The 26829-nt window shown below is 40.8% G+C and overlaps 1 protein-coding gene across 2 annotated transcripts in view; it reads right to left on the minus strand.

The window, feature by feature from the left end:
- Positions 1-1883: 1883 nt before the first annotated feature.
- Positions 1884-26829, minus strand: part of COPS2 (COP9 signalosome subunit 2) — a 41820-nt gene continuing 16874 nt past the window's right edge. The window contains exons 4-13 of one of the 2 annotated variants that reach the window (XM_066592623.1): positions 20342-20467; positions 18378-18452; positions 17741-17818; positions 16314-16488; positions 13646-13824; positions 13511-13563; positions 11562-11659; positions 9462-9544; positions 3862-3920; positions 1884-2815 (exon numbers count right to left, since the gene is read on the minus strand). In XM_066592623.1, the coding sequence (XP_066448720.1) occupies positions 2671-2815; positions 3862-3920; positions 9462-9544; positions 11562-11659; positions 13511-13563; positions 13646-13824; positions 16314-16488; positions 17741-17818; positions 18378-18452; positions 20342-20467 (1071 nt within the window). In that variant the 3' untranslated portion in view covers positions 1884-2670. Of the gene's footprint in view, positions 2816-3861; positions 3921-9461; positions 9545-11561; positions 11660-13510; positions 13564-13645; positions 13825-16313; positions 16489-17740; positions 17819-18377; positions 18468-20341; positions 20468-26829 lie in introns of both variants that reach the window. The other variant, XM_066592622.1, reaches the window with a different exon arrangement.

Raw genomic sequence — 26829 nt, forward strand, 5'->3', positions numbered from 1 at the left:
CATTAGTGCTTTAAGCAGTTTATTAGCTTCAATAATTTTCATTTCAGAATGGGAGAAGACTAGAATCACTACAGAACGTTGCTTTCTCCTTGCAGAGACAGAAATGCCTGAACAGAGAATTTGAGAGATACTAATCTAACATGAAAATCTTATTCACGCAAGGGACTACAACCTAGCTGTGTATCTGTAGAGGGACCTTGCTAAATTAATAAAGTCTTGTGATCACAGCAGCATCAGCACTGAATTAAGCAGTTTATCATTGCAGTATTAACCCCTTCCTGTCCACTGTCTGACATCTTCCGACATAATCACTGAAGCCTGTACAGCTCCAATGTTGGGAAGATGTCAGTCAGGGCATACTTACTGTATTCTGCAAGCAGCTCCGCTGCCTGCACCGCTCTGACGCGGTGGCATGATGTAGTTACTGGCTTTAGCCTGCAGATGGCACCGTTGTATAATGTCATAAACAAGCTCCCTAATCCAAAAAATAGATTGGAAAGGGTTAAGGTACCTCCGTATGGGACAACTTTTGGGCTCATAAGCGCCCAACATTTGCCCTGATGACCATTGGTCTTGCGCTTTCACACAGGTGTGAAAGTCATTTAGAGAATGGAGACGGAGTACCCTAGAGTTCTCTTCCAGCTGTCTCCATTCGCTGAAAACAAGCTGTAGCTCAAAGATTGAATGACTCCTGTTTACACTGAGTGAGAAGTTGCTTTAGTTCAGAGATTATTTGGGCGATAATCACCCCAATGTAAAATGTCCCTTTAGAATGGTGAGCGCAGAAAGGTAATATGAGCTAGCAGGCTTGTAGACAGAGTGACTGGGCTGCAGCTCCACTTTATATGTAACATGTCAGAAAATATAATAAACGTCCTGTTAATGTATTAGGCAAGAGAGGCCTGCAGCATAAACATCTCAACTTTTAAGCAAAAAGCCTCTCAAAGATACTGTACATGTAGATCTAAGGCAGGATATAACACTGATACTTTCATTTTTCACTGTAGGCAACTTTAACTAAAATCTTTAAAACTCTCCAAATCATATGGATAGTAACAATAAGTAAGCAGTTGTAGCACATCATGATATTCAAAGTGATATTACTCTACGTATTCATGATATCACTCTAAAGTATTCCAACTTTTCTATCAAATGTGAGAATAGGACCAGTATTCAGCACAAAATTTATCCCATCAAGCTTTTGTGTAAGGCTGGGTTCAAACGGGACGGATTTGCCGTGGAAATTCCGTGCGGCAAATCCGCCTGCGGCTCCTAATCCTGGGATTAGTCAGCCATGTGGATGAGAGTTTACAAAAATCTCGTCCACACGGGGCGGCCAATCTGTCACCGCAAAGCTGGGAGGAACCAACGATGTGGCGCAGAATTGACAGCCGCAGCATGTCCATTTTTTTTTACATTGTGGCCTCACTCCTCTCTATGGGGAGAGAAAGTCGCAACAGAATGCCGACGGTCGAACCGCTCTAAATCTCGCAGCGAAATTCAGCGGGTTTAGAAGCTGCGGCTCTCCCGCGGAAATCTCGCTGCCTTTTGGTGTGGCCAAGCCGTGAGATTTCCGTCCCGTGGGAACCCAGCCTAAGGGTGCCCGTACATGCAGAGGATGATCTATTGTAATCGCATGGAGATCACCACTAATTGCTGGCAGACACTTGAACTTGTTCTTGTGGTCCAGACGCTCCCTGGTAATTAGTGGCGATCTGCTGTAGTTACAGCTGATCATCTGCAGTGTGTATGGTCACCAGAACTCTGTAAAGTATGCAGTCTGAAAAATGGCTTAAGTTCTTTCAAAAATAAATTTACCTTGTACAGTAAACACATTGACGGTATATCCCAAGCCTAGGGCGGCAACACACAATGGACACACGTAAGAAATAAATATTTCTCGTTTATTCAGCTTCAACTTTTCTACGGTTTACTTTGTCAAGTGTATTCAAGAGAAGTGAAGCTGTATTTTGTGTTAAATGGACAGTACCATTAACACCCTACATCAAAAACACTGCAAACAAATGGACCTGCAAGTATTGCAAAACGGATGTGAATGTCTCGAGTCCCTAAACAAGAAATACACAAATTCTTTTCTGAGCTGTTTATTTTGCTGCTTGAAAACTAAGTGACTACGCGCCGGCCGCTACGTGTGGTCTACAAACCTTCTATATATAGAAATAGATTTCTATATATAGAATATATTCAGATTCTTTTCGAAGGATACACATTTCAAGTTATTGCAGGTTACTTTACATATCTTTTTGTTTTCCTTCTTTAAGGTAGCACATGTTTAGAATGAACCAACTGTGATGTGTCAGTGTAGATTTAAAATCGGGACAAAATCTTCGCGCGGGACAGAATTTGCCTGTGGCAAACTTTACTAGAATGTTACACTTTACAGGGCAAGATGACAATACAGCATAGATCCTGTGATATATTTTGGTTATCTTCTGGAGGTTAAAGCTGTTTTAGTTTATTCTCTTGGGAAAATGCAGCAGCGAAACACATACCAGCTGATCAGAAAGCACTTCCATTTGTTTTTTCAGGGAACACACACCAACCGACAGTAGTTAGTCTTTACCAATCCAAAGTCCTTTTGTAAGGGTTTCATGACTGCACTGTTGCATTTAAGTACTTGGTTTGCTATTATGTAAAACTTGTTCTCTGTTAAGCAAGCTTGCTGACTACAGCCTGGTTGAGAGAATTCAATTGATTGGTCCATTTATCTAGCGCATTGTATCGTGCTCCGCCTCTCTTTTGATGGTCTAGTTCCAGGAGTTGGTTTACTTGATCAATCCGCCCGTGAATAGTGCTTAACAATTGGGAAAAACAAAAGAAGAACCAAAAATAAGAGTGTCATTATTTGAATCTTAGCACAGACATTAATATTTATTAATTTCTACCTGCTTGCTTTTGACTTGTTTTATGTATACTGTATATACTGGAGTATAAGCAGAGTTTTTCAGCACAAAAAAAGCCTCCCTCGGCTTATGCTTAAGTGAAGTTAAAAAAAAAAAAAAAAAACACATTAAAACAACGCAATACTCACCTCTCAGCCGGCGTCTGCGTCCCCGTTGTGATGCTCATCCCGGCAGTGTGGCAAGCTGCTTCAGTCTCCTCCCCACTGTCATCTTCCTAGCTTCATTTTGAAATCCCCCGCTGTCAGCGCTGTGTGAGGAAGCGCTGTGATTGGATCGAGTGTTGGCCAATCACAGCCTACGCTTGATAAACCAAATCACAGCCATTCAGTGAATTACATCACTGAATGGCTGTGATTGGCCGGCGCTCAATTCAAACACAGCGCTTCCTCACACAGCGCTGACGGCGGGGGAATTTCAAAACCAAGCTAGGGGAGGACAGCAGGGAGAAGACTGAAGCAGCTTGCCACACCACCGGGGAGAGCATTGCGCGGGGCACACAGACGCCGGCTAAGAGGCAAGTATTGAGTTTTTTTAAACCTAGTATTTACATGAATATAGCTCGGCTTATACTCGAGTCAATAAGTTTTACCAGTTTTTTGTGGTAAAACTTATTGACTCTGCTTATACTCGGGTCGGCTAATACTCGACTATCTACGGTATATATTATAGATGCAGGCTGAGGAATAAAATTTTCTGACAAACATGCAATAAGTATGGACAACTCTGCATATCCCAGCTTTCCGGACCCCTTGGGAGTATGGAATAAATAGAAAACAGACAATTTTCAGATTTTGAGTGAAGTTAAATTTGATCATTAGCATGGTCCTTCCCATAACAAAATATAGCTTGCGTTTTGATCATCAGTAGCAGAAACTTTCCAAATTACAGAATATGAGTGGATATTAAAACAATGGGAAAGATATAGATTATTACGTACTTATCCAGTATGCACTGCACCAGCAAACTCTCAACGTCTGCTACATCTATGTTAAGCTCCTGGAAATAAAATGGAGAATTAAAACGGTTACAAGTCTCTTCAGTCACTTGATCGAAGCAAACTCAAATGACATAAAATTTGCTAATAAAGTATAACATTAGAACTGGGACAGTTAAACTTACATAGACCTTGCACTTTCCACAAACTCTGCATAAACGTCATAATAGTACAGCCAAATAGAAGAAACTGTGTTATATATCCTATCTAAGAGAAATGCTGCATTGCTATTCTTGTAGTCAAAAAAAAGCTGACATTCCCCATTGATAGTCAAAAGGAAGCCATTAGAATTTTTTGTTGGCCCATTTTCTAGTTAGAAATGAACCCAACATAGCCGTCATGGCTTCTTTAACCCTTTCCAATTCAATGTCTGACGTCTGAAGACATTATGATTTAAGGCTGTACAGCTGCGATGTTGGAAGACGTCCTTGGGGTTCTCTTACTGTATATTGCCAGCCTCTCTGCTGTCGGAGCGCATCCAACAACATGTCACCTCATGCAGTACTGGCTTTAGCCAGCAGATAGCACCGTTGTAAAATGGCAGAAAAAGAGTAAGCCCCCTAGGAAAAATCGGGATACAAATTGGATTGGAAAGGGTTAAGAGCAGGAGCCGTGACAAATGGTGTGAATAGAGCCTAAGACTACAAACAGGTCTGTTATATTGTTATTAAGTTCTGAAGTCCACTTTCGGCCACTCTTTGCATCCATCATACATGCATGGGAATCGTGGCTGCATAAATCCAAGATACTACCAGTGATTGATTTAACTATCCTCTATGAATGCTGGCTGGAACAACAGATGCCAAGTAGCTGTTCTGGTGACTAATGCTGAAATCCACATAGAACTTTACTGCTACTGTGCTTACGAAGCATAATAAGCTCTAATGTAGTCCTTATTATTATGGAGTGTGCAGAGTGTTAATTTTCTGCCTTGAGGGCGATACATTTTGGAAAATTAGCTACTATAAAAGGAACTATGCACAAAAAGCAATAATTGAACACAGTGATAGAACAAGCTGCACAGCTATGATTTTCTTCTCATGTAAACCAATTATGCTCCAGATTACTTTTTTTTGCTAATAAGGCCACATGGTCCCTGCTCTCAAATCTTTATTCTCTCGGTGTGCCAGAGCCTGGCAGGTTTTACAGAGTGTGTGTGCATATATTATTTATCTATTTATTAACCCCATAATGACCCCCCGCCGTCCATAAGTGTATAGCTGGCAACAGCCTGTTCCAAACCCGGTGAGTGCTGGCTATTTCTGACAGCCGATACCCATCTGCAACGGCTGTGATTGGACTCACATTGTGGCTGTTAACTGTTTAGATGCCTTAGCTTGTCATAAAAGTCCAAACTATTAAAATATCTCTTTATCCATCCTATATGGATAACTAAGTCATCAGAAGAAAATATATAATACTAGAATTTCGTTTGTACCCAGTTTCCTAAAAAAATGTGAACAAGTGATCAAAAAAGTCGTATGTACCCCAAAATGGTACCAACAAAAACTATAGGTTGCCCCCCCCCCCAAAAAAAGCAGTCACAGCTCCATTGACTGAAAAGTAAAGTTATGGGTCTTAGAATATGGTAGCAAAATTTAAAAATTAGGTGATAAAAAAAAAAAGTGTCTACATTTTGTATTGCTACAATGTGGGTTTTTCCTCCATTTCACCACACCTTTTTTTTTTAACGTTTTTGAAAACATTATAATACATTGAACAGCACCATTATAAAATATAGCTTGTCCCACAAAAAAAGAGGCCCTGTATGGCTGTATTGACAGAAGAATCTAAAAAGTTACATCCCTTGAGAAGCGGTGATAAAAGTCTGATCAGTGGGCGTCTCACCGCTGAGAACCCCACCGATCCCGAGAACAGGGGTCTTGTGTCTCACTCTTCTGTCACTATGAACTTGCAGCACCTACCTGTGTTGATGTCAGATTAAATGGAGCTGACGGAAATAACAGAGTGCAAGTACGCAACTATCTCCGTCAGTCCCACTGAAAATGAATTGAGCAGCCTCGTGCATGTGTGACGGCCACTGAGGGAGGGGGAAGGGGTGGGGGGCAGTAAGCCCATAGTGAAGAAAAGAGGGGAACACAGAACCCTCCTTCTTAGAATCAGTGGGGGCCTCAGAGCGGAGACCCCACAGTAATCAGACTTTTCTCACCTATCTTGTGGATAGGTAATAAAAGTGAATCTTTGTACACCCCCCCCCCCCCCCCCCCATTTAAAGGGTTAAACAAATCTGCAATGGTTTCACACACCAACCTCAGGGACATTTTCACATTTAGCATTACAGTACTGCCTGTAGATTTGTTTTTACACAAGCCAGCAACCGCGAGTGGCCTCTATGTAGGTTATGATGTAACTGTAGCTCAGGTGGATTATAACAGAATTATGTACACAAAACCTGGTCACACCTACCAACAGCAAAGCCTTCCTGGTCAAAACCAATAAATACAGATAAAATATCAAATGTCAAGCACATGGCAGCCTGAGCGCAAGGCCGGAAGTAACAGTACTGTTCAGGTACGTAACTATATAAAAATATATCTATTATTTACATGTTCTGCAGTACTCGGGGTAAAGTTGATCTTTTCCGATTGTTTATTGTGTCGTTTCATGAAACCTGAATTCCTCCCATCAGATATTACTGTACTCAGTCACTCAACATGTGTCAATTAAATCACCTACCCTTTATGAACCCAGCGTGCATCAGACATTTATCTATCAATGCCAAAGTAGCTATAGACGGCATTTTTTGCGCACTTAAAAACAGGATGAAATATGATAAATCATTTATATGATAAACATGAATGTTGCATAATTTGACAAAAATGAAAAAAAATGCTGATACCGTGTTAGCCAGTAGAGCAAAGTGTGATTGTTCTCAGTAGGAGAAACCAAGTAATCTTGTAGATGTGATATCTTTTAATGGCTAACAAAAAGATGTTAGAGCGAGCTTTCAAAACTACTTTACATCAGGCAATAAAAGAATACATCTGAAGATATATTACAGATACGTACATACACACCACATAAAAGGGCACACACATGACATGGGGTGATTAATTTACACTTAATAAGAGGAGGATAAACAGATATGTAAATACATAATACGTCCCCTGATAAGCATGTGAAAGTTTTATAGTCTCTAAATTGGTGTAAGAGGGTCACCGGGGCTCTGTATTCTCTCTCACGTAGCCCACCATGCCATAAACCCTTGAGAATTATTTATGCCTGTATGAAGAGTATCCAAGATGGTTCCCAGGATCTTACAGTCCTGCTGTGTGTTGTGGATTTGTATCCTGTCCGCAGTCAGTACATGTGAGCAGGTCTTGCAGCTCCGTATATTGCAGGGATAAGTTCCTTTTTATGTGTCTGAGGGTAATGTAATATTGATCGTAAGGTTTCTTAAATTTGGAGGTTGCTTGTAAATAGAAGAGGAGGGTCTGAAAATATGGTTTTCGGACTGTCATCCTTGTGTAGGGTATGATGGAGTTTCCCAGCAGTTTTCCTTAGTACCTCTAGTTGCAGATTGTAGGTCACTACTAGAGGCACACAATTATTTTCTGCCTTTTCTCTGTATTGGAGCAGTTAACTTCTGGGTATCCTGGTGACTTTAGTGATCTGATCATCAATTGAAATTAGATGGTAGCCCTGATTTTAAAATGCCTTTTGAGATGCTGTAAATATTCGTCCCTGTGTGTTAAGGTAGCAGAACCGGGTTTTATCTAATCACCTGGCTGTAGATGATGGACTTTTAAATGTGTCTGGGAAGGAAGCTGTCCCATCTGAGGTATGTGGGCTGATCAATAGGTTTTCGGTACAGAAATATCTGTATCGAGTGGTTTAAAATTTTTATGGTAATGTCAAAAAAGTTGATTTTTGTATGTGTAGGTTTTATTAGTTCTTTATTTGGAGTTGGTACAGATGATTACCATATCATCAATGCAGCAGAAGTAGGCCAATGGTTTGATTAAGCGAGAGGCCAGGAAGTCACTCTCCAGTTTTGTCATGAAAATGTTGGCATATTGTGGTGCCATTTTACTGTCCATGGCGGTTGTAATGAGCTGAAGATATAGCTCTTCGCCGGCTGAGAAATAGTTGTGCGTGAGGATAAATCTTGTTATTTGCAGCACAAATTCTGAGGCAATCCCATTAGCCTCAAGATGTACAATGCAGGCGTTTAGTCCAGCCTCGTGTGAGATGCTGGAATAGAAGGATTCCACATCCATGGGGGCCAGGATGGCTCCATCGGGAAGGGAATCTATGGATTACAGTTTGCTAGGTAGGTCAGTGCTGTCCTGCAAATAGCTGTTTGTATTTCTCACCAGTGGTTTGAGGATACCCACTATCCATCCTGAGGTTCCTTCAATGAGGGTTCCTGCACCCGAGATGACTGGCCTCCCTGGACTGCCAGCTTTGTGCATTTTGGGAAGCATATAGAGTTTGTAAACTTTGGGATTCTCAGGTATCAAGTCCATCTTTCAAGGCTTTATTTTTGAGAAACAGGATAAAAACTTCAAGCCAGGATGAGATTTCATCACCACACAATTAAAGAAAGACCAAAATTACCTCTGGCTGACCATTTTGGTTGCCAACATAAAACAAATGAAAGATATTATATTAAAGGGCAACTTCAAATCTCAACGTCATAGAAGAATTTGGGAGTACAAGTTTATGACCATCCTTGATACTCTCAACACAGGCCTGAATAGTTCTCAAGGGCCATCAGAGAACCTAGGCACAGATAATACACAGACCCAGCGACCCCTTAACACCAATTTAGAGACCATAAAACTCATGCTTGTTATTTGACTCATTATTTACTCTTCTGCTCATCCTGTTTTGTTATTGTTTTGTGTCAATTAATCACACCATGTCTGTGCCCTGATGTGCGTATGTATGTGATTCTTCAGATATATCCTCATATTGCCTGATGAAAAATCCAAAGTAGAGTTGAAAGCTTGCTGTAACATGATCTCCTTTTGTTAGCCATTAAAGGGAACCTGTCAGTCATCACCTATGAGCCCCCCAATAAACTACGTTATGGGGCTTAAAGATGAGGGAACAGGAAGTTGGGGAGCTGTGCTTCATACTCACTGGGTTCCCTGTTCTTGCTCAGTGTTCCTGGGAAGTTGGGACATGCACACAGCATGACTCTTTTCAGATGACTCTGTGCACACTCGCTCTCATTCATCTTTCATTCATTCATGGAAGACCATGTGCACAGAGCCATCTGAAAAGAGTCAGCCTGTGTGCATGTCCCAACTTAGCAGGAACACTGTATGAAGCACAGCTAATCAGATTTCCCATTCCTCCATCTTTGAGCCACATAATGTAGTTTATGGGGCTTAAAAGTGATAACAGGTTCCTTTTAAAAGATCTATTTACAAGAGTATGCCGTTTCTCTTACTGAGAACAATCACATTTTGACAAAGATTTGGACAGTCAGAAGTTTCATTACAAGCCCATATTAAGGAGCAATAGAGACTTTCCTGCGGAACGAAATAATAGTAAACAATTATGGATCTTACCTTCGAAATAAAAGGAATATGTATTCTTGTATAAGGCTTAATTAATTTTATAAGCACTTGTGTTCTGATGTTTCGTAAAAGCTCTAAAATAAATAAAAGGTGAACATTAATACCAATTCTAAACAGTATGGGGAGCAAACCTAAATACATAAAAAAAGCAAATGTTAAAGGGGTTGTCCCATGAAAATACCTTTTCACATTCACCACAGGATAAGTATCTGGTGCAGGTCCAACCACCGGCATGGCCACCGATCACAAGAATAGGTGTCCCGAGTGTCCCAAGAAGAATGAGTGGTGGTAACACATATGCACTACTACTGCTTCATTCATGCTTTGCTATCTCCGGAAGTCCATAGAAATGAAAGAAGCAGTAGTGTCTATGTGTAACCACAGCTCGATTAATTATTGGAGACTATGGGATCCTGTGCTGGTCATCGGTGAGGGTTTCAGCAGTCAGACCCTCACTGATCAGATACTCATCACCTATCCATCTTGAAAACGTGACGACAATTTTGTTTGACTCTTCCTTTAAAATTACAAAAAATAAATACTGCCAGATTACGGATTTGTTTTTTCTATACAAAAAGAAAATCCAGTAAAAGTCATATTTTATCCACTGAATAATCCTTTAGACTTGTTAAGCTGTACTACATATGTTAACAGTTACGGAGGGCACGGCTGTGGCACTAAATGTTAAGTAATCTCAATAGTGATAATGATCAACTCTTTCGCTTTATCTTTGCACTATTTTCAAAAATATTCCTCACTCTTTCCTGTAATACTTTAGAACTTGATAATTTAGGCAGCAGCTCCAACTAAATTCAATGTAACTGTGCCTGTATTACAAACCTGGGCCACTGCAATGTGGACAGAGTGGTCAGCTTCTGACTCAGTAGACATGCATAACAGCTGATCCTGGGGTCCCGGGTGCCGCTGATCAACTATTGATGACCTATCCTGAGGATACTATGGGTCATCAATAGTTCAGTCCCAGAAAACCCCTATAAGTATTTCTGCTTAAACTAAAGCTGATAAACACATCGTCTTGCTGGCAGGTAAGAAACAATCCACTAAGGAGAGTTGAGTAGCAGGCAGACACCTTCTGTGTCATTTTCCTGTTCAACCCAGCAGACCTTCTCATGGCTAAGGCTAGGTTCTCACGTGGTGCAAATGTCAGCTGCAAATCTCGTTCACTTTGCTGCTTCGTCTCAGGCTTTAGATTTCCGGAAGAATTTCTGTGCGAAAATACAATTACGCCCCGTGTGAACCCAGCCTTAAGCATCTACACTTGCCCATGGACTGCTATCAGATCTTGTAAAAATGTCACTTGAGTGGGGCACAAAAATGTCACCCACAGAAGTGTCATGTTGTAGTTTTCCCCATCTTTCAAAACCCCAATAAAATCAATGGTGGTAAAAAGGATCGGTTTAATACTGTCTATCTGTTCTAAAAACACAACAGAGAGATGGAAAGCCAAAACAGAGAACACTAGTATGAGTCGACCCTAAGGCCTCATGTCCATGGGGAAAATCAGGCCCGCTACGGATTCTCCATGGAGAATCCGTAGCTGGTCCCTCCTGCCCCGCGGACATGAGGGCTGAACATAAGAATAAACTTACCCGCATCGGACCGTGCAGATCTTTTTTTCGCGGCTGGATCTTCTTTCTTCGGCCGGCGGATGTGCTCGCCGCAGAAAGAAGATCCGGCCGCGAAGAAGGGAAGATCTGCACGGTCCGCTGCGGGTAAGTTTATTCTTATTTTAGGTCTCCCGCGGATCCGGACGGCTTCCATAGGCTTCAATAGAAGCCTGCGGGAGCCGTCCCCGCGGGAGACCCGCACGAAAATGGAGCATGTCCATTTTTTTTCATGCTCCATATTTTTTTTTTAATTCACTTTTATTGACCATCCGAGGGTATTTATCTACCCGCGGGTGGTCAATGCATCCCTATGGGGTGCGGATCCGCGTGCGGGTGAAGAGTTAAAATTCGCTGCGGATTTTAATTCTTCTTTTCCCTGTGGACATGAGGCCTAAGCCTAAATATCCAAGGCAGAGTACATTTATTAACACAAGATACTGGCCTAGACAAGAGTAACCCTCACCTTCAATGTGCTCCCTTATAAAGGGGTCATCCATGATGTTGCTGTGATTAGTTTTCAGAATTTTCTCAAACTCAGTAATGTCATTATTTTGATAGGCACTGGATAAAGAGAGAAGTTAAATTGTTTATTTTTATCATAGAATGGTAGAGTTGGATGGGTCCTCCAGGGTCATCGGGTCCAACCCCTGCTCAACAGAGGATTCACTAAATCATCCTAGACAGATGTCTGTCCAGACTCCGTTTTAAATGTACATCAAAAGCTATAGATAAAAATTCACTTTTCTAACCCAACGCTTTAACCTTTACAGTAACATTGGCATACAGTTTTTCCATTCTAGACACTTCACAAGAAAAAGGATAAGTGGAGCCTACGGCTGGGGTTCTCACATGCCGGAATCCTAGTGGAAATCTTGCTGTTTGGCCGCAGCAAAAAAAAGAAAGCGAGATTTCCGCCAGGTAAGCGCTGCTTCAAAACCCGCGGCTTGGCTCCCAAAGAGGAGCTCGCGGCCACAACTGAAAAAAGAAAATGAACATGCTGTGGCCAGGGAATCCAAGCCGCAATGCCAGTTTTGCCGCGACGGATTCGCCGTCATGTGTGGATGAGATTTCTTAGAAATCTCGTGCATATGGCTGGCTAATGCCGGGATAAGCAGCCGCAGGCTGGATTTGCTGCGGGGAAATTCCAGACGGAATTTCCGCGGCAAATCCGCCCTGTGTGAACGCAGCCTGGTTGACACAGCTCCTATTCTGACATGTTGAAATATGCTAAAAAAAATAAAATAAACAAAAATGTACAAGCTAAAACAGCAAGCAATTTCATTAGGAGATCATAGAAGCTCAAGAAATTGCTCAGCATGGATGATAAATGGACATTTACGCAACGCACGCTCATCTCATAGCCTGCGTGTTTCTCATCAATCTTGTCATATACTTGATTTTAAAAAAAAGGGTTTTTTTTCGCAACAGAAAAGCATGCCTGAAGTACCACTGCCTGTCATTAGGCATTTGGCTTCTCTAGCTACAGGGACATAGGAACACTGCTAATTACTATATGCAATAGAGGTGAGGGCATTCAGATGCTGCTTTGCAGCCAATTTGAGCAAAACTATGCAAGGTAGCATGGGAAATGTGGTAGAGGAAGTCTCAGCCAGTAGAGTATTGGCAGAATGGCTGCTTAAGATACACCTTCCACCTGTAAGTGGATTGCCAACAGAGGAGCAGCTGAAAAATGGGAAAATCTACATGGAATACTGAATTGATAGAGCTCAAACTGGGTGCAAACAGTAGGAAAGCAGTGGCCAATTATGGCCTGGTCTGCTTCTGAATATTTTTTGAAAACTTAAATATGCTTTAAACTAAATTTTACAACCAGTATTTTTGTCTTCAAAAAGGAAACGGGGTTAAATAGCATGAAAAAAAATCCTTAGAAGCTCCATTAGGACATTTTTTAAGTAGCCACAATAACCCAAAAGTTGTGAGACAGACTCGTGTTTGATCACTGATGGAGATGTAAGGCACTGAACACTAATGGGATAGATCACTCCAATAGTCACATAAGAGATCAGCAAATGAAGGCAAACCCAAGCACAGCGATTTGTACCGTTTCTGCATCTGACAAGGTATAGAAACAGTATAGCTCGCTGTACAAGGCTATAACTTCTACGGGACCTAAGGAAGCAGTGGAGCACAAGATGCATAACACTTCATAAAGAGCCTGCCAGTGTCTCAGAGCACGCATGCAGTGATGCAAAAGTGGGTCATACCCCTTTTAGTTTTGGTGATATTTGTCGCCATGAGTACTGCAGTAGACTCTGTAAAGGCTCTTTGTTGCTACTGTGACCTTCATATGGCTGAATACAGCGACTCGGTCTGTGACATTGTAGGACTTTAACACACAATACTGTTCATGTGTATCAGAATGTATAGGTAGCCACACAAGCAATAGCCTACCTTACTAAATTTGTCATTGCTAGAATTTCAGGGTCATTTTTGTAAGGTTTAGCCTAAGAAAAAGACAAAACAAATAAATTAAAAACAAGGAATTTCAACAATGAACGTTTACCCAGCTTACAGAAAAGGTTATACCTCCTGAGAGTCAAAAGGGTTTATACCAGACTTCATGAGCATGTTTGCTAGGACTAGGTACTTCAAGCACGTTGTTCTCCTTGGGCTCCCAGATTCATCATAGTTTTTAAATGCTTCAAAGAAATCTGTGTGGGCCTTCTCAAACTCTCCTTCCCTTAAGTGCATCTTTCCTCCACATTCTGCAAGGGAAATCAATGCATTAATTCAAAGACCAATGTAGATAATGAACAATAGAATTAAAGCATCAAGCAATAGGGAATTTATACGAGATATAAAACACCTCTGGAAAAACATAAGTAACAGTTTATTGAGACATCCCAGAAGATAGCATGGAGCCGAGGCCTATGGCTCACCAGTATCTAGAGCCCATGTCGCTCTATTAAATGCTTCCTCTATTTCTTGCCAGATTTCCAAGCCTTGTTGACAGCGCTTGCATTGAAATGAATAGTACTAAACTGCCATCTGTGTAGCCATGAAATATCAGTTGAAGCGGACCCATCAGGAATCCTATGCGCTCCTCACAAAAGTTCTGAATGACAGCATGAATTGGCATAACTCAGCGGTACACCCTGCAGCATATGCTGCACCTCATAGAGGTTCACTTTATGGCAAATGCTGCCCCACAAGTCACACTTCAGGTGAACATTCAGTTAGTACAGATCCAATTTCTAGTTGCATATAATCTACTTTCACACAGCGTCAGCTCCATCTCAGATTTCCATCTTTTATGCCGAGAACAGCTTGCAGATGGAACCATTGGGTTTAATGTGTGAAAAGGCGACCTCTTTGGTCTCCATTTCACAAGGTTTCCATCCCAGTCAGTCTTTTTAGCCAGATCAAGTGTCATCTCTGTTGCACACATTAAAAGGGAATGTATCACTTATGTACATTTTTTACCATATAAAACCAGATCGTGAAAGATATTCTATTTTCTTTTATTTTCGGGTATATTTTTTAAAATTTCCTTCTCTGTAGATAACTATGGAGGCTGCCATCTTACTTTTAACAGCATCTAAGAGATTCTTTACAGCAGAAATCATTCACACAATTGACAGGAGTGGATCCATTGACTTCTATGGGAGACAATTCTAGACATGCTCTGTAATATGCATAAGGTGAGATAAGGTAAGCTGTAACATCCACTATTGTAAACTGTGGATCCTGTGTTATCTATGTGTGCGCACTAACCTTCATGTTATCCTGCCTATGATGATAATGATATGACTACTGCAAAGTCTTACCCATAGAACAGGAAGTGTTAGACTATTATCAGGGTACTTTTACACAGGCTGGCAGGCACCTGAAATACAATCGCTCAAACAAACAATTACAGGTGACTGTTGGCCTGTGTAAGCACGACACCCAACAGGGTACGGAGCGGGAATTCACTCAGTAGTTGCTAGTCATTCCGATCCAGCTCACTGAAATGGGATGACTAGTGAGAAACTTCACACTCAGTATAAAAAGGCAGTCATTAATTTTTGAACGACTGCTTGTTTGCTGTGAATGGAGGTGGGTGGTCGGCCAAAGAGATCTCTGGTGTGCTCCGCCTCCATTCACTGAACAACTATCACTCCTGATATGACACACATAATAAAAAAATGCTAAACATGTTTAACAAATAAATTTGACTTAAGGCCGCATACACAGATTCCGCAAGTGGAATCCGGCCCTGGCAGCAGCAGCGTCCGCACATACTTGCTTTCTTTTTCTCTTCTCTGTACTGTGGATGGTCTGCACGGCAGGAAGTCAGATATGCGCAATACAGATTTTTTTTCTTTTTTACCTCCTGCTTTTCCCACGTCATCACCTAGCGATGATGTGGAATCCGCAACTTTCCGCAATGGAAGCGGTCAAGAGAATCCACACAAAAATGGAGCATGCTGAAAAATTTTTTCCGTGAGCAGAAACTGCAATTAATTTCTGCTTGTGGGCATGAAGAATCACTTTTCCATAGTATGCTATGGGTGGTATTTGCTGCGGAATCCAAAGGCGGATGCCCACACCATTTGGTGTGGATTATGACGGACATCCACACAAGATTTCACCCTTTGATGCGGTTCTGCATCAAAATCTGCACAGACGGTGTACAATTTAATGCAGATTTTGGTGAGAATTTTCCTCTGCGGAAGATTTGCACCAATGAAGCTACGTGTGAATGCACCTTAAGGTTATGCGCACACATAGCACATTTTCCACAAGGAAAAATCCACACAACACAAATTCTGATGTCGATTTCACTCCTTTATTTGAAGATGTGAAATCCATGCTAATAAATCCACAGCATAAAGCGTCTAGCTGCAAATTTACAATCAGCACTGTATATCAATTTCAGGATTTCATGCAGTTTTTTTCTTAAATCTCATCCACATGGCTTGTACTTTAAATACTGTGGATGTTCCATAATTTTCTCACCATCCCCTCACCAATGACAGACCGTCACAATTTATCTACCTCTATACACAGCAGGATCAATCACTGATAAGGGGCAAGGAGGGGACTGGGCTTTATTCTTTCCTAGCAGCTATCATACAAACAGCAAATTATTTTGTGCTGTTTGGTAGAATAGCCCATTCTGTCATGATACTTGGATAGTATATTCTGATGACAAATCCACTATAAAGAGAACGGAATCAAAATGGTAAAGTAATCCATGTTTTCATTTCACCTCTGATCACACCCATAATGAGCGGGTGAGGGATGGCAGATTTGATGTGCAAGGACTGTTCATACAGTGCTTTAAGTTTCTTGTTATTTTTCTGTGCGGTGTACATTTGAATTTCCAATGCGTAGATTTCCAGTAGTTGTGTGCCCTTCTTCAGATCATCCTCTCCATCATCAGTCTAGATCAACAGAGAATAATATTGCGTTTTTCAAATTATTGCATTTATCATTTTCAAGAATGCTGGAGTTCATATTTTCAGATATAAAAACAACAAAAAACCCCCACAAAACAAACCTGCTCTATTATGCTAATGCAATTTAAAATAATAAGTCATCTAACTTTAACTTTCAGGAACAAAAATTAATCAATATGCAGTTTCTACCTTTTCTTTTCCTCTAACGTGGAAGGTACAACTGTCTGACTCATCATTAGTATGTGATAGGCTAAAGAAATACGTTGAGTCCAGACTACGTCTTTCCTGGCTAAGATTTTCTTTCCTCTGTCTATATTCGCTACAAAAGTGATAAATAAAGCATGGTAGCTGCCCCCTGCAGAGTCTCACCCCCAAGAGTAAAGGCACAAATAATAAAAGAGCATAGACCAGGGCATATGAAGGTCTCTGGTCAGAGTCCAGATTATCGTGCCATCTGATTGTGTTTTTAGACACCTTGAAGCACTTTTTAAGTCTCACCTAAGAAAGGGGTGTAGCTTTGTAAAAAGAGGCAGGTCTAGATGCAACACTGTGCACCAAAATTTTGGTCTTTGGGTGTAAACTAAGCCTGCTACGATGCGGTATAACAGACTGCACACTCTAAAAAATTGACAGATTTATCATTGAGCATGAGCCGCTGTGATAAAGCTGGCCTACTATAAGGCTATCTTGTGCAAGTTTGCATTATCTAATTAATAAACAGTGTTAGTAAATCTGCCCCTTCAGGCTGTTATATCATGTAAGGAACAATTTGTCATACATTAAAAAAAAAAAGCAAAGCTCCTATATTTAGATATTGCTGTCACGTACTTATTAGAACACCCCGTGTTCTCGATTCCTTCTGATAAAATCCATAAAATCCACCTCATGCGTTCAGTGCCAATGGCACACATGACCAGTGGCTCACCCCACCTTCCAAATAGTCTTGTACATAAGCAGTGGCGTTTTTCTTGCCATTTTGGAGGTCAGCTAATAAGATTTAATACATGAGGTGTATGTTGTGAACACAATGAAAACACCACCAGGGGGCACCATAATAATTATGTAACAGATAGACAGACACAGGTATATTTTAAAAGGATTCCAGTTGAGATAGGTCCTGCAAAACAAAATCCTAACAAAGAAATGTAATATTTACTCATGGACAACCCACTGCAAATAAAGAGGTACAGTAGTGTCACAGAAAATCCAATGGAGCTACTGAGAACAAAATAATTACCTGACATGATTGGTGTAGCTGACGTAGAATTTTCTGTAATTTTCCATACTCCTCACGCTCCAAGTATAGCTTACCAAGCTGTAAGTAGAAAGCGCCAGATGAGTAAAGCTCTCAGAAAAATGTAATATGCAGTTTAGTGTATTGCGTTGAGCCAAGCATGAAATATTTACCTAGAATGGTGGTAACTTTTAAGGGAATCGGTCATGAGCTTTTCACCTCTTAAGCAACCTACACCATTTACACAATAATGCAATGGCCATTTTTGGCAAGTTCGTTTCTTAGGCATCTTGTGTAAAGCATACCTGTTACTACAGATAGAGCTGTTCTCTATTGTCGCGTATATACAAGCGCAATATAATTGTGGGTATATGAGTCATCGCTAAGCGACGTCACAGGGCATATAAACAAACAAAAAACAGAACACATGTACTGTGCATCACAACGTGCGTGATCATACGCAGTACAATATCGCTGCCATACTCAACCGTAAGCAGCCTGACCTCCTCTGTGTCAAAGTCTCATGAACAAAGGGGCTTTGAAAATCCCCAGTACATCATAGTTTAAACTGTGTAGGGTGCTTAAGAGGTGAAAACCGACGACAGATTCCCTTTAATAAGCACAAGACTTAGTATCTTACCTTTGTGTTTGTTTTGAACCACAACCGATCATTCTTTGCATCCTTCAGAGCGTCTAGTGTTGTTTCATAAAACTCCTGCAAAAGGTCCATCTTGGGAAAGAGCAGAAAAAAAGACAAAAACCCACAAAATGTCAATGCAATGGTGCCACAGGCTTGAAACTCACCTTCAATGTCACTGTAGGGGAAATCCACATAAAGGTGATCTTGTGAAAGGTAACAAAGGGTTACTACAGGCAACTTAGTGAGGGCTGTGGCACCTTCGTTCTGGAAATCACTGTGGGGTTCACCAATTCCACCAGTATGATCTTAGAACGCATATAGTATCTACGGCGTGCCAAAAGATTATTATTATACATAAGCCTTCAGCTATTGTCTAGCTGCAATAGAATAAAGAGTTAAAAACCTCTAAAGGGAATCCTTATCCCTACAGAACAATATAGCATCCTAAATGCTAGAAAAGCAGACACAAAATGACAACTTCATAACCACGCCAAGACTAGCATCCTAAATGTGGTAGAAGACACGTCCCATTAACAATCCGCATTAAGAAAAATCAGCCAATGGTATTGGGTGCCCCAGCGGGTAAAAAGCAGTTTTTGCTGGGAAAAGCTACAACGGAAATCTAGTATCAGACGGGTACCAATCCGATCAATGTAATACAAGGATGGTTTGACTCCAACAAAGCGGGAGCCACCAGTAGAAAGAAGCTTGGGTCCGCCATAATGGGAGCCACTCCTACAGAGTGGATCGTAAAGGAAGAGGGTCTCCCTAATGGAGGGGTCCGATAGAAATAATTCTCTTGTGGTGGGGGGACAGTAAATAACCTATCAGGTTATATGTAGTTCATAACCTCTGCGTAAGGTTTTAATTGGACTGATAGTTAGACTATGTATGGCCGACTACAATTGATGGGAATTGTCTGAAGGAATTACAAGAGTAAACCTTTGCGCCGACCAAGAGCAGAAAAGTAGTAAATTAAGGGGCATTCCTAAATATACACTGACTAGCATATATACAGTAATACAAGGAACAGAAATGCGACTAGATCTTATTTTAAACTTGAAAGAAGATTTTTTTTTTAAAGACATGTGAAGGTGATGAGCAGGTCTCATAAAACATCTGTGATGATTCTCTACCATCATGATAAAGTGCCAAACGTGTTTATCGGAGTATTCCAAGATCTCCTGATGAAGGAGGCATGTTACAAAATGATACTAATATGCTACTTTATATCTTTCTAAAGGATGTCCCAAAAATGTATATACACTACAATAGTAGTTATCTATGCTTCTGTTTGTTTTTAAATCCAAATTGAACTATGGCAGCAAAATGTTGTATTATGTTGTCTCTAAAGGAGGTCAGTAGGTGCACAATCGTTAAAGGCACCATGTGCCCATCCGTAAAGTCAGAATGGCAGAGGCGCGCTTGACAATCTGTGTGTAACCAATGTTCTTGGTGCAGTTGCTCTCTGAAATCAGAAGTTTCTGGATGTTATTGGTGACCACGTTGAGCACATAAGGTGATCGCAGAAGTCAAAAAACATGACTTACAGCTATTAGAGATGAGCGAGTATACTCGCTAAGGCACATTACTCGAGCGAGTAGTGCCTAAGCCGAGTATCTCCCCGCTCGTCTCTAAAGATTCGGGGGCCGGTGACAGGTGAATTGCGGCGGGGAGCAGGGGGGAGTGGGTGGGAGAGATCTCCCCTCCGTTCCTCCCCGCTCTCCCCCACCGGCCCTCGAATCTTTAGAGACGAGTGGGGAGATACTCAGCTAAGGCACTACTCGCTCGACTAATGTGCCTTAGCGAGTATACTCGCTCATCTCTAACAGCTATCCTTTGACGGCTGTATAAATCTAGCAATAAAACATTAATGCAGATATTTTTCATGTTGAAGTGTGTATACATTTCTTTTTTTGGGATACCCTGTATTCTCGCCTTTAAACCATCTAAACAAGTCAGACCTGTTTTGAAGTGGAGATGTAGTCAAGGATGGAATTGATAGATTTCTCAGAGTAGTTTCTGGTGACAGCACTGCGGATGTAGGTTAAGAGTTGTTTGTATCTATTCATCATTTCAGGATAGTTACCCTGTTAAGAAATACAAACGATTATATACAAGTTCTCTAAACACATTGCCATAAGTGCAGGTCCACCTTTTATACATTACAGTAGTGTAGGCGGCTTTCTGTAAAATACCATATCAATTGATTGTTTTGGCCTTGATTTGAACCCCATATTAAGAAACTGCTAGTGAAGCTGCAATTACACATCACAGTATACAGAAGTGGCAAGAGGTCTTTAACAAAGAAAAATTATGTATAAATTATATTATATAAACATACACATACACAGTGGAGTATTGGGTTTGGATTTCTCGAGGAAGGTAAAATAAAAAAATTAAAATAAAAAAAATAGTACTGAATGTTGGCACTAGAGGAATATTTAGCAAGGTTAAAGTGTTATCCAGGACTTAGGATTTCTAAGGATTTAGGAATTTCTGATGGCCTCAAGATGAGTCCAAAGTGTGTTCAGGCAACAATGAAACTAGTAGAATGCTGCTCAGCTACATAGGTAGAGATATAACCAGTAGATAGAGGGAGATTGGGATTCCGTTATAGTGCTCCAGTGAGACCACATCTGGAATACTGGGTTCAGTTTTGAAGACCAAAGACAAGCTTCAAAAATTGTGGAAGGTCTCAAGAACAAAACTTATCAGGAAATACTTAGGCCCAATGTTGATTGGCAGGTTTGATTTGCAGAATATCCGCAAATCAAGCCGGCCCTTAGGGAAACATAGGCCTGTGGATTTGATTTGCAGACCTTTTGGTCTAGATTATTTTTTTTTACATGATTCATTTCAGTGCGAATCCTGCACGGACGGCTTCCATTAAAGTCAATGGAAGCCGGCCAATCCGCGGACTGTCCGCAATTGGATTCCACAAGAAAGCAGGAGTTTAAAAAAAAAAGTGCTGCACATGTGCACCCGCCAGCGCTTCCGCACGGCACGGAAATAAAAGACCTCGACAGTATGCAGAAGACCTGGACAGGTAACAGTGTCATTGGCCGCGAGCAGCCTCGGATTCCGCTGCGGGCTCCCGCATGCGGAATCCGATACGCCCGTGGACATGAAGCCTTAAAAAACATAAATCTGTATAGCATGGAGAGAAGGAAGAGGGGATCATGATCAAAACCTTTATATATGCTAGAGGTATAAATAAAGGTTCAAGAGAAGTGCTTTAATTAGAAAGCTGAACATTAGAACAAGATAGCACAATCTGAGATTAGATGGGGAGGGGGGGGGGGGGGGAAGATCAGAAGCAATGTCAGGAAATATTACTTTACTAAAGGAGTAGTAGAGGTTTGAAACAAACTTCCAGCAAATGTGACCGGAAAATGGGGTAGGGGCATCGTCTCTCCCCAAGGAGAGCACCCAGAAGGGGTGTGAGAAGACACCAGAGAGGTGACTGAGGAGACTTATAAGGCCATGCATGCTCCTCTGGGTAATTTATGCAAATAAGGAAGATAGAACAATACCTCTGCAGCGCCACCTATTGGATCTGGAAAGTGGGAGGCGTTTGTCTTTATGGAAAATTCTGTTTAAAGTCCACATTACGGGAACATATGTGTGAGGGAGATGAACATATAGAGTCTCTATGGGTAGAAATACATTGGAGGAAAACCAATAAAATCCGCATAGGGGTATTCCATAAGCCACCAAATATAACAGAATCCATTGAAAATCTATTACTGAGGCCAATAGATGAAGCAGCAAATCACAATAAAGGTAATTATTGTGAGGGACGCCCATTTTGGACTTAATATTAACCAACTGACTTGACAGAACAACAGGGGGGGGGGGGGGGTCACCTGGGAAATAGTGACCATAACATAACAACATTTCCACTTGTCTTCTAAAAAATACCTAAATGGTTAAACAATGAGGGCGTAAGGCACAACCTATTATATATATATCTCTCTATAATTACATAAGATGGATAGATACGTGCCAAACTTCTCTATTTAGAAAACCAGCATATATACATTATATACACATTTCCTCAGTACTTGCTGGAGACACACTATACATATTGAAATAGCCATTATCAGAGTAAGGGCTCATTCACACGATTGTATCCGCAAAAGTTAAACTTTAATGCTCCGTTCAGTTTGGGCCCCGTTGTGCATCCAGACATTAGATTAGGGCCACAATGGGTATACTTCTGAACACAGGACAAACAGGGGTATTAGAAAAATGTCTGTTCTGAAAGCCACCGGCTACTCCTTTCGATTTGGGCCCTGTCGTGTATATAGATATAACATTAGTGCCACAATGGGTATTGTCTCTGAACACAGGACAAACAGGGGTATCCATTTTGGGGTGAAAGACTTCATTCATATGTGTGCTGTACAGAAAAAAAATGTTTTTAAAATGACACGATTGCCAAAAAAAATGAAAATCGTAGGTTTTTCCTTCTGCTTTGCTAAGATTCATTCAGAAACTGTGGGGTCAAAATAAGGAGTACATTCATAAATTAATTAGTTATGGGGTCTATTTTATTAAATGGGGTCATTTGTGGGGGTTCTATATGGTTTTGGCCGCTCAAGGGCTCTACAAGTGGGCAATGGGGCCTAAATCACCTTCAAGCAAAATGTCTGTTCCGAAAGCCACCGGCTACTTCTTTCAGTTTGGGCCCCGTTGTGCATACAGACATAAGATTAGGGCCACAATGGGTATGTTTCTGAACACGGGACAAACAGGGGTATCCATTTTGGGGGGTCAATCCTCATTTTCATGTGCACTATAGAAAAAAAATATGTCTTTGAAAGACATTTGCAAAAATATGAAATTTTATTTTTTCTCCTCTAAATTGCATTAATTCCTGAAAAAAAAACCGTGGGGTCAAAACACTCCTGACCCCCCTCAGTGGATACATTAAGGGGTGTAGTTTTTAAAATGGGGTCATTTGGGGGTATCTATCATTCTGACACCTATGAGCCTTTGCAATCTTGGCTTGGTGCAGGAAAACAGTGTTTTCCTCAAAATGTTACATTTGTACGTCTCCTAAGTGGTTAAAAAAAACTGAAGTTTTTCCAATTTGTGTCCAGAATAAAGTAAACAGATGGAAATATATATCTCATCAAAAGTGTGTACAGAATGTTTACACATATTTGAGATATTACAGTTAAAAATGTGCAAAACATTTTTTCCAAAACTTTCCCAATTTTGGCACTATCAATAAATATTCACAAATTCTATCGGTCTATTTTTACCACCTAAATGAAGTACAATATGTGGCAAAAAAACAACGTCAGAATCATTTGGATATGCAAAACCTTTACGGAGTTATTCTACGTTAAAAAGACACGTCAGATTTCCAAAATGTGGCTCTGTCACTAAGGCGCAAGCAGGCCTCGTCACTAAGGGGTTAAGGCATGCTTTTTGTACGGCATTTCCATATTTTTGTCCACCCCTTGAATTAGGCAGGCAATAAAAGTTAATTGCATAATAAATCTGTATGCAAAAGGTTGCAGATTAACTAAATAAATACCTATTAAGCAGGCAAAATAATGTCATTACCGATTTACACAAATGCATAATAAATCTGTATATAAAAGGTTGTAAATGAATTAATTAAAAATTACGGGATGTGAATCAGAGCAATTAATTCCTCGGTTACATGACAGACGATTGGCTAGTTAAAAACATTTTTATTATAACAATATGCTTAAAACAAAAAACTAAGCTAAACTGCGGTATGGGACATGCTGGAGAGGTCCCCGACAACAGAGCAGCCAGTAATATACAGTAAGAATACCCTGCCGGACGTCTTCCAACATCGGAGCTGTACAGCCTTCAATCAGAATGTCTTTACACATCAGTGGATTGGAAAGGGTTAAACCTATTTGACATAATCATGCGGGCCGATTATGGTTTGAACGTGTGGAGACAAGGCTCTTGCCATCTGGAGGCCGACAGAGTTTCTTTGAAAGAAAATTTGGCACAGTTGCAGTGAATTGCTATTTGAATTGCCGATTGGCGGAAAAAGGTGGGAGTGAAGGCCAGAGGCAGGTGCTGCATGATGCCGGGACGCCGCTATGTCAGATCGCAAAGCCAGCTAGCTGTTAGCAGTTGTAATATAGCCAGCAGGGCAGGAGCATACCAGAGATGTGGTTGAGTCTAGCAGGGAAGAACGTTGCCATGTTGAAATGTATATGGATGTTTGATCACGTGTATCTCTGCATTTCTTGGAAATAAATTGAATTGACACTAGAGGGAGCAATGATCTTATTTATTGTCATGATAGTTGGAAAATTAAGGAAGTTGATAAATATAGATGAAAAATAGGGATAAATTATTTACAAGTGTGTAAGGATAAACAGAAGGATACTTTGGGGTTTAAATTCATACATATTAGTTCTTCTGTATACATGCAAAACCAGAGACAAAACATAGAAAATACATAGTTTTCTGTGAAAAGAAAAAGAAAAAAACAAAACAATTTATTGAATATATGGCTACAAAAAAAAAAAATGGGTGTATAGATGAAAAGTATATATAATAAATCTCCTAATTATAAAAGAAATAAACTAAGAAGTGATGGAAAAAAAGTTGTTTATATAAGTCATATATTTTATAATATATGAAAAACAAAATAGAATACAAGTAGATTTAAAAAAATAAATAAAAATAAAAAAAACAAACACTATTTCTCCCTCTCTTCACATATATACAGTAAGGCCGCCTGCACACGGGCGGAAATCCCGCGGCGGTATTTACCGCGGGATTTCCGACACTGAAAGTCTGCATTACAATACGCACTCCTATGCAGACGGCCGCGGTTTGGCCGCGCGAAATCTCACGCGGCAAACAAACCGCGGCTATTTTTGTGCGGGGCTCGCACTCACCCAGCCGCCGGCTCCGGTCTGCGCATGCTCCGGCTGCGCGGCAGCCGGCACATGGAAGAGCCGGGGCCGCCAGGCGTGGGTGAGTACGCGCTCGTCACTGCAGGCTCTCGGGTCGGGTCCCGCGGCGAGAATTCTCGCCGACGGATCTGACCCGCTCGTCTGCAGGCGGCCTAACTGTTCTCAAGTCAGACCCATGGGTGCAAGAGTATTTAGTTTATATACCCAAAACATCTCTTGAGAGTTCTGAATCGGTTGTATTTGTGGGTATCTGTTCCAGCGCTATTACTGTAAATGCGTTAAAAAAAAAAAAAGAGAATTATGTTTTAGGGCTGCATGTCTGTTTGTGACATTAAATCTATTCTTTATTCTACAGCTAAAGCCTTGTATAGTATGCCGTAGGTACTGGAGATACGAGCATTGTAGCATGTAAGTCACAGTTATCTGGTCATCACTGGTGGTGTAGCTAGTGAAACTGGTTGTGCTGTTCATAATATTTAACAGCATTTTTGACACTTTGTGTTCAGAGATCTTGTTCTAAATATGATGCGTGGTTCAGGTGGAATTACTTTTGGCAGATGAGGGTCTTGTAGGAGGACTGACCAATACTTTAGGATCTTCCTGATAGTTGGATGTGAAGAATTATAAGTGGTGCTGAAACAGACTAAATGTCTGCAAGTCCTCACCGTCCCTACCTTTTTTATGAGGGCTTCCATTTAGAAGTCCCTTTTTTGCTCTGTTGAATGCCAATTGGACCAGACGGTGTGGATATTCCCTTTTGTTTTGGGCCAATTTCACACAGGCAAGTGAGATACTGGGCCCTGAAACTCGGCCTATCGCGCTCGCCAACATGACAATTTCAGCCACCGATGTGAGGCGTTTTGTATCACGTGTATGAACCCATTTAAAAGAATTGAGTTTATAGTGGTGCAAGCCGTGTGTGTCGCAACGCACAAATCTCACGCGAGAGTCTCGGCTGCGTGAAAGCGGCCTCAGTTTTTGTGGTTTTTTTTAGAATATTGCTCTGTGATACAAAGTTTACAATTATGTCAGAGTCTTTTAACTGTCCATATGGTATATTTGTTTTCCATTTCTTGAAATAGGCACTTTTCTAGCTTAGTACGATATTGGTGTCCATATATTTAAAATGTATTTTTCTAGTTACCTTATTGCCTTTGTGGATCAATACAATGTCTAAATAATCAATACAATTATTAGAGATTTTACCAGAAAAAAATGGTTAAAATGGTTATTTAAGTATGTACTAAAATCATTAAACTCTCCCATTGGGCCTGATAGTAGCAAACACTTGGTTGATATACCTGTGTGTTATACAGCGCTATAAGAACAGGGATTGGCTATTGAAGATTGGGCTTTCAAAAAGTTATTTCCTTCTGCTACAAAATAACTGATGTTACTACACCATTTTGCAGTCGTCCCAAATCATTTATTCGTTAAAAATTGGATTATGAGGTGCTGCACAATTGGCACATTTACCTTATGCCCATGGCCACACAATGAGCCCAGCACCACACACCTATGAAAGC

This window comes from Eleutherodactylus coqui, chromosome 2, assembly GCF_035609145.1.
Source record: "Eleutherodactylus coqui strain aEleCoq1 chromosome 2, aEleCoq1.hap1, whole genome shotgun sequence".
Lineage (NCBI taxonomy): Eukaryota > Metazoa > Chordata > Amphibia > Anura > Eleutherodactylidae > Eleutherodactylus > Eleutherodactylus coqui.